Source organism: Octopus sinensis, linkage group LG6 (genome assembly GCF_006345805.1).
Source record: "Octopus sinensis linkage group LG6, ASM634580v1, whole genome shotgun sequence".
NCBI classification, from domain to species: Eukaryota; Metazoa; Mollusca; class Cephalopoda; order Octopoda; family Octopodidae; genus Octopus; species Octopus sinensis.
This window is the reverse complement of record NC_043002.1, coordinates 83,922,128-83,934,627: the sequence shown is the minus strand read 5'-3', so window position 1 is coordinate 83,934,627 and position 12,500 is coordinate 83,922,128. Positions and strand designations below refer to the sequence as shown.

Genomic DNA, 12,500 nt, shown 5'->3' with positions numbered 1-12,500 from the left:
GCTTGAATGATCTAATTAGTCTGATTGATCAACAACAATAACAATATATCACTGTCAGAGCCAAAACTCTTATAAATTACAAAGAGCCACATGATTGCAAAGCAAGCATCTAAACCACACAACTATGCCTTTTTTTTTTTTTTTACATAAGTTATTTATATTTTGTTTAAATACTAGTGTACTAAATGAATTATTAGCCAATATAGGTTATAATATATTATAGTACGTTTTTACTTCATGCTGGAGCACTGCCTTTAGTCGAGCAAATCGACCCCAGGACCTATTCTTTGTAAGCCTAGTACTTATTCTATCGGTCTCTTTTGCCAAACTGCTAAGTTACGGGGATGTAAACACACCAGCATCGGTTGTCAACACACACACATGCATATATACATATATATATATATACGACGGGCTTCTTTCAGTTTCCATCTACCAAATCCACTCACAAGGCTTTGGTTGGCCCGAGGCTATAGTAGAAGACACTTGCCCAACTATGTGGTTGGTAAGCAAGCTACTTACCACATAGCCACTCCTGTGCCTAAGTAGATAACTTCATAATTATATTTATGAGAAAACTGTCCTATTTTCAAGCAGTTTGCTCTCTTTTTCTTTTGTTTATATTTTGCTGTGTGATGTCTCTCTGCTCTTATTACACGAAGCACATGAATTGGAATAAACAAAAGTAAATAGTCAAATAAGTCTGAATCATGAGAATAACTGACTGGATCCTGATTCTGAAAAGTTTGAAAGATAAATATTTTAAAAGCTTTCATTCCGACCTTTTTATTTCTAGAAATCATCCCTCTCCCTGCCAGTGTCTCACTGTTTACACATTCAGAAATTGAAACTTTCACTTCAATGTTGATCATATGTTATTGCTTGTAAATGATAAGCAATTTTGAAGGCATGACTTCTCTGTGACCACATTATGTCAGGGTGGCAGTAGTCTGAAAATTTTCGACTTGAATGACAGCTCAACGAAAAATAAATGATTTGTGTCTATAAATTAAACAAATATTGCCCTGTAAGTCATTTTATGAAGGTCAGTTGTATCATATCCAACCACCAAAATTAGATTGTTTATATCAGGTGCAGGTATGGTAGCGTGGTAAGAAGTTGGCTTTTGAACTAAATAGATGGAAACTGAAAGAAGCTTGTCTTATATCTATATGTATGTACATATATGTATGTGGTCTGTGAATGTCTGTTTCTTTCCGCTACCTAGGTGACCAAGTTAGTAGTGGGGGTGGATGCTCAGAGAGTGCTACCACTAGAATAAGAATGGCCTGGGCAAAATTTAGAAAGCTCCTACCCCTACTGGTGACAAAGAGTCTCTTGCTCAGAGTGAAAGGTGGATTGTACGACGCATGTGTGCAAACTGCCTTACTTCACGGCAGTGAAACATGGGCTGTGACTGCAGAGGACTTGCGTAGGCTTGAAAGAAATGAAGCTAGCATGATCCGCTGGATGTGTAATGTCAGTGTGCATACACGACAGAGTGTAAGTGCCCTGAGAGAAATGCTGGACATAAGAAGCATTGGATGTGGCATGCAAGAGAGACGTCTGCTCTGGTATGGTCATGTACTACGGATAGATGAGGAGAGATGTGTGAAGAAATGCCACTCCCAAACAGTTGAAGGAATCCGGGGTAGAGGTAGACCCAGGAAGACATGAGATGAGGTGGTCAAGCATGACCTTCGAATGTTGGGTCTCACAGAAGCAATGATGAAAGACCAAAACCTCTGGAGATATGCTGTGACTGCGAAGACCCAACAAATAACATGAGTTCATGGCTGTTTCCTGCACCAGCTTCACATAGAAGCCCCAGCCCATCCAAAATGCCTTGGATCGCAGGATGGCCTGCTGTGCTTACCTTGGATCATAGGATGACCTGCTGTGCTTGAGGAGACCTACTGAGTCAAGTACATCAACATCAAAAGATCAAATGGAAATTGTAGTTGTGATACCTGTGCTGGTGGCACATAAAAAGCACTACCCGTACCTGGCCGATGCCAGTACCGCCTTGACTGGCTTCCATGCTGGTGGCACGTAAAAAGCACCAATCGATCATGGCTGTTGCCAGCCTCCGTTGGCACCTGTGCCGGTGGCACATAAAAAGCACCCACTACACTCACAGAGTGGTTGGCGCTAGGAAGGGCATCTAGCTGTAGAAACACTGCCAGATCAGACTGGAGCCTGGTACAGCCTCCTGGCTTCCTTGATCCCGGTCGAACCATCCAACCCATGCTAGCATGGAAAACGGACATTAAACGATGATGATGATGATGATATATTTGTACATATATATGTATATATATATATATATATATATATATATATGTACATATATATGTCTATATATGTGCATATATATATGTCCATATATGTATATATTGATATATATGTACATATGTGTGTGTGTGTGTTTGTATATGTGTGTGTATATATATATGTATATGTATATACTTTTATGTCAGGCCAACCAAAGCCTTGTGAGTGGATTTCATACATGGAAACTGAAAGAAGTCTGTCATATATATGTGTATATTTGTGTGCGTGTGTGTGTCTGTGTTTGTACCCCAACCATCACTTGACAACCGATGTTGCTGTGTTTACGTCCCTGTAACCAAGCAGTTTGGCAAAAGCCACCAATAGAATAAGTACTAGGCTTACAAAGAATAAGTCCTGGGATTGATTTGTTTGACTAAAGGCAGTGCTCCAGCATGGCTGCAGTCGCATGACTGAAAAAAGTAAAAGAAGAAGAAACTATGCCATTGTAATCCCGAGCAACAGTGGGCACCTCTGCTAGTCAGTCACTAAATCTATTCTCAAAATACAAATAACAACTCCACCCTGCCTTTTCCCCAACCTTCATAAATTTTCCCTCTTATTTACCCTCACTACCACTATGTATTAAACCAGGGTTCCGCCAGTACAGTCCAGGGGTTCTGCAAGAAGTTACAAAACTGCTAAAATCGGCAGTAATTTTTAATTCTCCTGTCCAGATATGTGTGCATAAGACTATTAAATTATTGCACAGGGGTTCCTTGAGCCAGTGGAATGTTTCCTTGGGGTTCCGCTCCAGCAAAAAGTTTGAAAAGCACTGTATTAAACCAACAATATATTTTCCCTTCAATTCCTTATTGTCATTTACATACCTCCCTCTGTATTTTTTCTTACCATTTAAAAATTTTTTTTCTTTTATTTCACCTACCTCCCCTTTCCTATCCCCCTCCCTTCATAAACTTACAAGTACATATGCCAACATACTACTATTTCATACCGTAAGCATGCTTACTGCACACATATACACTCCTCAATCGAAAACCACAATTCTTCCCCATTCTCCCCCTTGACCAAAAACATCTCTCCATCCTCTTCCCTCCACATTATTTTATTTTTCTACAACCACTCCCCTTGCTAATTTCTGTAATGTGGCCAAAACAGCCCTATTGAATACTAGTGGTCAAATGATCATGCTCAAATTTCTCATTCTCTCTTGCTTTCTTCCTGCACACTTTTTATCTCCACCTTGATCAAAAATATTTCCCCACCTTCTTCCCTCCACACCATCTTTTTCTCAAATACCACTCCCCTTGCTAATTTCTGTAATGTGGCCAAAACAGCCCCATTGAATACTACTGGTCAAATGAATTTGTTAAATTCCTCATTACCTTATATTCCCTAAATTCCCTCCCCCAACTCCCTTATATTTTTTCCTTTTAATCCTTATCTCTCTCTACATTTATTTTCTCCTCTCCGACAGTGCTCTGATTGAATCTTCCGCGTGTTAATATGTACCTCCTTGTGACAATGTAAACTTTCATTTAATCAAGATATCCTTGGATACCACTTCTGAGGTTCCACTTGCTATGAAACATATGTAGTCCGGATCTTATCTACTCCATTCCTTAACTCTTGTATTCTTACTTGCATACCCAGCAACCCTGGTCGCCTACTGTGAAATATAAAAAGTACTTCTTTCAGTTTATCATACTTCAATACATAAAAAATCCACAACCTTCCGGCTCAGTAAACCACTATTGTCCCTGAAAGTTGTTTTTTATATTTACTATGCTATTTTCAACTGCTTATCCTGTTTTTCTATTCAATCTTTTATCAACTACCAACAACCAATATATAGTTATCCCTGTGTCTCTTCCATTACCCCATCTCTGACCATCTCATTGCATGCTTACTCTCTCCTCTATCACTGTGTTGGTCATCACTTTCTTTCTCAGGTTTTAAAAGAACTGAGACAATGTATAATAGGAAGGACTCCTAAGTTTCACAAGGAACAAAACAACCTCCCTTATGTAGGTCTCATGATAGAATGTACCCAGTACACTCTGTAAAATGGCAGTTGGCATTTGACCTGAGATTATGTAGGAAAATGAGTATTCTTTAGTTGTGTCAAGGACATGGCAACCTCTCAAGTGCTGGTGCCACAAGAAAATACCCTCAGTATATTTTGTAAAATGGTTGACATTAAGAAGGGCATCTGGCCATAGGAATCCTGTTTAAAATGGAATGTACAAGTGATATGTTGTCCCCCAACTTGTCTATGAGGGTAGTAATTCCAAATAAGAACTTGGACTGTGGCAATTCACCCTATTTAAGTCAACATAAAAAAACAGGCAAATATGATGATGATGGTAAATACATACATATGTACACATATACAGCAATAAACAGGGGGTTTAAAATCCAGACAGATACTTTATAGGCACTCTGTTGTAATCCAAACTTAGCTAATTATATTGATCAGTAGAAAAACACAGGGAACCTTACAGTGCATACAGTTACAGTTGTATTCTTGTTCAATTAGTAAATCTAAAGTTTACTTCCAAGAATTATTTCATATATTTACAAACATAAAATCAGAAGAAAGAGAAAAGAAAATGTAAAATCGATAGTATTTTGTTTTATTAGCTGAGGAAATCCATAGGAGTTCCTCAAGGGCTGACAGTTTCGTTCCAAATTATTTGATATGTGCTTTTGCCATGTAGTCTAGGACCCCTACTCTTGTAACTGTCTTTAGCTAATATATTATAAAATTACACGTACACATTCAAAGATGTAATTAGAGGTGAAATAAAGGTGAAAAACTGATGTTGAAGGGGGTCGTAATGATAGAAAAAATATTGGATTCCTCGTGTTGCACAAACAGCTCCGCGTGTTAGTGTGTGTGTGTGTGTGTGTGTTTGTGTGTGTGTGTGTGAGAGAGAGAGAGAATAAATATTCTTAAAATACCTTCCTTGCTCGAGTACAACCACATCACTCCATCCTCGTTGACTGAGATGGTAGGCAACAGACAAGCCGACAACACCGCCGCCGCAGATGACCACCCTGGCTTGATCGGGAACCTGTACTGTAGATGAACTGGACGCCGTTGATGTTGATGACTGTGCTGATGATGGGGATAATGACGATGACGATGATGGAAATAACAAGGATGAAGACGAAAAACATCGAGTGAGTCCATGAACACAGCGTCTGCTCTGAGCTCCAGTAATATTGCCGGTGAAAATCAATGAGGAGTAACATGTTTTCCTTTTTAAACAAGCGTAACGTAGTTTCCGTAGAGTGGGTTGGACGAGTTTAAAGGGTTTCATATTGACAACTGTATTATTACCAATAAACTGTTGCTTACAGTTATGAGAGCCAACAAGAAAATCACTTTAAACAGCGTTGTCTGGAACGACGTTCTTTAATCAACAACTGAATCGTTTTTTTTTACACGACAATTATTGGATAATTTATCATAAGTATTTTACATAATTCTTAAATATATTTATATATATTTTTGAAATTGATATTCATTTTACTTGTAATTAGTTAGCGACTATTTACTCCTTACAGACCGCAATAGGATGTACCCGAGAACTTGTTTATGTTAATATCATGTGATAATAATAACAGAAATCGTTGATTATACCCAGCCAAAATATTTCACAAATAAATTCATAGGAATACTTCGTTAAATATTGAAGTGGAATAGTAAATAGCAAAGCAATCCAAGCGGTTCCAAATTAAAAAAATATATAGGAATGTTTTCTTATAGTGAAAACTTCCAGATGATATTTCTCTATAACTGATCCTGTTTCTCTGTTTACTTAAAGGATATCGCCTTAGTTCACTTGTAGTTTCACTCTACTGGTTGTTATTGTTGTGTATTTTGCTTTTTATACTGGTGCCTCGTCTCGTGCTTAAATGCTGTCCTATCACAGCTGTTGTTGTGGTTGCTGCCATCTTCGAATGTCAAGGAGGTTATTCAATCATTTCAAACTACTAGACGGGCAGATAACTTACACAGTATTCAACCCTCAAAATAAAAATAACCTCCACACTTTCTATCTGTCTGTCCCCATTTCACGCGCTTTCGTTTTTTAATCGTTTAATAATGTTCATCCTCAGTGTCATTCTTATTTGCATTTTCATTTTCATAAACAACGAACTGTGAACAATATATAATAGTTTCCAATTGAAAAATCTAAAAAAAAAAAATTCCCCCGACAATAAAATAAGTTATATTAAATATTCATATCCTTCGCATGAGTCCTTTTATAGGCTAGTACTATGGGGTTTCTCGAGTATTTTCTTCTTTCTACAAAAGTGCACAAATGTAAATTTTGTAAATGCATAGCTAGCTCACATTACCGACAGCTGATACGAAATAGATCAGGAATCGGTGTCATACGAATGTAGTTACCTGTAATACATTTTCCATTACGTTACCGTTCTACGCTTTATTTCGTTTATTAATTCTTCCACCGAGAATATATAAAATAACAACTTGAATCCATTTATTTATTAATGTTATTTTTTTCTGCACTTCCAATGTTCATTATTTTTCAAAGAGTATCGGATAAACTATTAACTATGAATTTCGCTGCAACCTTTTCCTTTTCTTTTCTATACAACCTTCAAAAACACCAAACATTATACCGCCAAAGAAAACAAATGCAATATTTAAAGGAATAGTAGGTATTATAACTCTCACAGCACATTTGTTCACAACAAAAAGAAATAACTACAGTGGTATACAGGCGATACATTAGAACTAACAAAGATTACTCCAGCCATCCTTGGGCCCCTATTCATCTTGCAACTAATCGCAAGAACACTTCGCATCATCATAGGTTTCACTCCGTTTAGATCTATACACACAATAAAACAAAAATATTAAAAATTAAAGAATACAGGGATGTGCGATGGGTACAGCTTGTTGCAAATTTGTCATAGCCACTACAAATAAAAAGTTAGCTCCGAAATACACTGGCATGTCTACAATACGACTAAACACAACATCACTATCTCTCACACGAATTCCCGTACAGTACAAACGGTTCAGTTGTGTTATGCCTTTTATTCAATTAGACTCCACAAGATTTTCTCAAATCCAACACAGACAACAGAAACTTCTCTAACATACACTGAACATATCCAAAACCGCACCTAAGAAGCAAAAGGACACTTATCACTTAACATATGTAAAAACAGATGTTCTCAACCTTTTTTAGCTCAGCTTACGCAACTTTCATGGCATGGCATTTTACAAATGCCTCTTCGCATGTTTTTGGGCAAAAATAAAAATAAATAGTAAAAAAGAAAAACATGAAACATCTCAGCAATTGCAACAATAAAAGAGAAGCTAGTTTTATGCAGTTTTATTTTCCACATTTTCCTACCCTTTCACAACTAGCATGTACCTTTCTTGGATGTTTGCGTGGACTAATACTCCCGATTATGCTAAATTTTTATGGAAATTACTTAACAAAGCGAAGCTTATACAACGAATTTATATTGGAGCTTACGTACCTTAGCCGTGTTGTGTTTCTGCCCAATGATTACAAAATGTTCTCAAATTCAAATCTCAACAAAGATTTTAAAAACAATATTAGGATCTTTTCGGTTTGACCGGCAGTTTTTAAAAATAGTTTCCACGTAACTAAACACTTAGCCCTCCGCCGAAATTGCTGGCCTTGTGCCAAAATGTAAAACCAGTATATAAACACTACAGGCCCAAATGCACTGATTTGTCCAGAGGCAATTAATGCAATTAATACTCATTTCTACAGTTATTTCATCTGCCATTACGTTCTGAGTTCAAAATCCGCCGAGGTCGACTTTGCCATTCATCCTTTCGGGGTCGATAAATTAAGTACCAGTTACGTACTGGCGTCGATATAATCGACTTAATCCGTTTGTCTGTCCTTGTTTGTCTCCTCTATGTTTAGCCCCTTGTGGGCAATAAAGAAATAAGAAACGTTAGAACGCCAGGCGGTTCTAAAAAACGATAGATTTCGAAGAATTATTTAGCATATGTAGATCTGATTGTCGACAGCTTTATCGAGGGTATATTGCGACCAGGCGTGACTTTGTGCCAAGAAGGTTGCTTCTCAACTACATCATCCCGGGTTCAGTTCCATTCCGTGGAATTTTGGGCAAGTGTCTTCAACTATAGCTCCGGGTGGAGCTACTAAGCATTTCGCCCGGCGTGCTAACGTTTCCGCCAGCTCGCCGCCTTTTCGCATGCCTGTTCACTATATCAATGACCTTCGTTAAATCAATAAAACCTACACTAAATCTTGATTTTGTTCTCGATATTTTTCTTATATCTGACGTGCAGAAAAGATCATTTTCAAGGGCCCCTATTTTGGTCTTTAAGATTCTAGGAGAACTTTCGGTGAAATCTTATCGTTTAATCGCACAAGGAGAACCCCCCAGCAAATACTTTGCTGTCTAAGGAAAAGAGTGTGATTCATCTTGAATGTCCACATTTATTTCGTGTTCCTTTTCTCTTATAAATGGGGATTATAACACCATCACGCCTAGCTTTGGCATTGTTCCTGTCTTCCATACATTACAAATTATTTTATGCTGGAATTCTTTCAGAAGCTTTTAAAATGGAAGATAGAGGCAGGGAGATATTTTCGGATTAACGTTATTTTCTCTATACTTTTCGGCTGTGCTTGCAAATGCTGAAAAGGTGTATATATTATAGAAATACTGTTAAATTTTTAAATTTGGGAAGGTTGTCAACAAAAACAAGAACGCTTGTCTTTCTAATAAGAGAGTTATTGTATGTAGATAACTGTGACTTGGTAACCCATTCAAGCAATGACACGCAGCACCTAATGCTTAAACTTGATGAATTCTGTATGGCCTTTGGGCTAACAAAAAGTTTAGATACAGCTGTTACGTTTCAACCAGCTTCCATCTCATATTATGACTCTGAATTTTTTTTCAAAGTACAAAATTGAATGTTGTAGATAAATTTACATATCTTGGGAGTGTGCTGAACCGTGTTTGTTCTTTAGGTGATGAACTAGCGAATCGCCTTCAAAACGCATCTCAGGCTTCTAAGAATCTTGAAGGCCAAATTTGGTCAAACAGAGATGCTATCAAACGCATAAAAGATGCAATGTACAAGGTTTATGTACTTTCATCCATTTTCTTTCTCGTGTTAGACATGGGCAGTAAATAGGAAGCACCTCAGATTACTGGAACGATTTCATTAACGATGTTTGCGCGCTATACTGAAGGTCAAATGGGTGCATAAAGTACCGGATGCTGAAGTACTTGAGTGTGCTGATGTGAGTGGAATTGAAATTAAAATTCATCGACACTGACTTCGCTGGACTGGCCTTTGATAAGGGAATCTGATCAACGCGTGCCCAAACAAATGTTATAATGTCAGATAAAAGGAGTAAAGAGGCCTCAATGTAAACCAAAAATGTGTTTCAAAGACTTAATAAGTAGCTCTCTAAAGAATTTCAAAGTGACGCATGCAAACTGGGAGAATGGATGCAATGCCCACTCAAAATGCCTTGTTTGAGGATAAGCAGAAGCATGCTCTATTGAAAAGAAAGGCAAGAAAGGAATTGTCTGTGGTCAATGACTCTTCTCTCTTAACTTATAATGGCTGTAACAGCATTTATCTCTCTCAAGGGGGGATTAGTTAGTCATAAGCGGAAGCACGTATATCGGCCCCCTACTGACTTGCTATAGTCTCAATCTGATGAATTATCTTGCCTTGTCTACAATATGATCTGTTGAAGTAAATCTGAGTTGACAAGGAACGTGAATTGTCACAATAAAAAGATTTCCAGTAGTCTTCAGAGGGAAAACAAACATTTTCATGTCGTCTGTGTGGAAAAATTTGTAAACCGCTTGCTAGGCTAAAAAGCCATTTCTGCTCACATAACATGTAAACTATCTCTAACCATCTTCTAGTAATTTTAAACTGTAAATATTCAGCTCCATGTTACCTGCGAGTTTGTGTGTTGTTGGATTTTAATTAATTTGGTGCCTTTTTGTGTGCACTCTGCCAGTACACGCCCTCCATGCACTTTAGTACTAGCACCGATGGTACTGAGTAATCAATCACCTTCACTCAAAATTGCTGGCCTTGTGTTTAAATCAAAACCATTATTATAAGGAGGTAAATATCGTGAACTGTCCAGATGATTTGTTTATACTGATCAAATGTGGTTTAGTCCCTCATCAAATCGACATTGCCCGTACACGTTCACGGTGTACCACAAGCAGATTAACGTGAGATGAGATCTTTTGCTCAAGAAAACGACGCAAATCCAAATCACGCGTCCTCATAAAGAGGCCACGTCCCCATAAAGAGGTCACGGTCCTCATAAAGAGGCCACGTCCCCATAAAGAGGCCACGGTCCTCATAAAGAGGCCACGCGTCCTCATAAAGAGGCCACGGTCCCCATAAAGAGGCCACGGTCCTCATAAAGAGGCCACGGTCCCCATAAAGAGGCCACGGTCCTCATAAAGAGGCCACGCGTCCTCATAAAGAGGCCACGGTCCTCATAAAGAGGCCACGGTCCTCATAAAGAGGTAAATAACTCCATTATAAAGAGGTAGACAAGTTTAATATAAAAGGCAAAAACAGTAAAATCTAGCTGTAGAGAGGAATGTCACTTGTTTCTACTACACGAGTGTTCTAGGTTGTCTACCAGGAGTCGAAAATAATGATATTATAAAAACCTTTATGCGATGTTTCACTCAGTATTAAACCCTGGACACAAATTTCACACTTAGCCATCCATTCACCCATCCATCCATCCATCCATCCATCCATTCATCCATCCATCCGTCCGTCCGTCCGTCCGTCCGTCGTCCGTCCGTCCGTCCGTCCGTCTGTCCGTTCGTCCGTCCGTCCTTCATCTCTGTCCATTGTTTCTTGGGGGGCAGTTGGGGGTAGAGCCCTCAGGAATCTCTTTCATAGGGTCCTATCAGAAGCAACTATCATTAAACTTTTCAGTTGGATTCTCAAGCATGCTTAGCTGAGACTATGGATGTTAACCAACCATCTCATTCTTAGTTTACCTCTAGGTCTCTTGCCGGTTGGCTCGGCTTGAAGATTCTTTCTGTGACATTCTAATCATATGACCGTAGTACCGGAGGTGTGACCCGCTAATACCGAGAAATAGCGGCTCAACATGGAGAGAACTCTCTGATTTCTCTATCAAGTATCGTTACTCCAGGGACCATTTCGGTCATTTGTATTTACTCATTGTACTCTTTCAGTCATCACCCAATACCCATGATCATGAGAATAGGCACGAAAACCGATTTGATGAAAACAAGTTTGACTTTTTCGCCAACCTCTCCTCTTCTGGGGATCGAATGCATTACAGTGCCAGAACCTGCAATTTTAGTATCCAATTCAGCTTTTCGTTTCCCATCACTCGTGAATAGACACATATAACCGGTTATCAAAAACGGCACTATGATACCATTTCTGAGCTAGGTGAACCGAATTCTTTTCTAAAAAATTAGCGAAAGAAAAAAATTTGGATCTTTTGAAACCTTGACAGATTCATAAAGTAATTGTGTTTCCAGAAACGGAGAATGAAAACAAATTTTGAGTGAAATGGTGTAAAGCAAAGGTTCTCAACCCATTTTGGCCAAAGTCTCCTTTTTGGCCCTTGGAGTCACAAATGTACCCCCCCGCCCCCTAGAAAATACTACTTATACTACTTATTTTGATGTCAGAAGATAATGATTAAAAAATAAAGAACGTCGTTTTACACATGCACTTGTACGCAATCGGGAGTACAAATGTACAAATTGAAATGCAATAAAAAAAACCAAAAAAAAACCGAAATAATGACTTGAAAGTTTGGTAATTGCGTTTATTTCCACCACGTGACACTTATGTGATCAACGTGTTGTCTATCAAAAGAGTGCTCTTTGGTACAAGTAAATGCCGATGAAATCATTTCAAACCCTTTTGATTTCCCTTATCAAAACAGCTAGAACTTGTGTAACAATCTGACATATAAGCTATTTTCACCCAGGAAGAGGATTTTTTTATGCTCAAGAAAGCGAGCGTATTTGACAGAAATTGTTGAAATACATATGTACTTCATATGAATAACAAATTGTGGAGGATGGTATTCATTGTACTTGGATCTAGTTAGTTTAAGTCACAAAATCAGCCATTTTTTAAAATGATGTAAAAAAAT

At 38.2% G+C, this 12,500-nt stretch overlaps 1 protein-coding gene and 1 long non-coding RNA gene across 2 annotated transcripts in view; one reads left to right on the top strand and one right to left on the bottom strand.

The window, feature by feature from the left end:
* Positions 1–6,686, bottom strand: part of LOC115212951 (pyruvate dehydrogenase phosphatase regulatory subunit, mitochondrial) — a 64,374-nt gene extending 57,688 nt beyond the window's left edge. The window contains exon 1 of the mRNA XM_029781804.2: positions 5,257–6,686. Within this exon, the coding sequence (XP_029637664.1) occupies positions 5,257–5,618 (362 nt within the window). The 5' untranslated portion in view covers positions 5,619–6,686. The remainder of the gene's footprint in view (positions 1–5,256) is intronic.
* LOC118763981 overlaps positions 1–8,854 on the top strand; it is a 22,660-nt gene extending 13,806 nt beyond the window's left edge. Inside the window, exon 4 of the long non-coding RNA XR_004999751.1 lies at positions 8,842–8,854. This is a non-coding gene — a long non-coding RNA (uncharacterized LOC118763981). The remainder of the gene's footprint in view (positions 1–8,841) is intronic.
* The last annotated feature ends 3,646 nt before the right edge of the window (positions 8,855–12,500 follow it).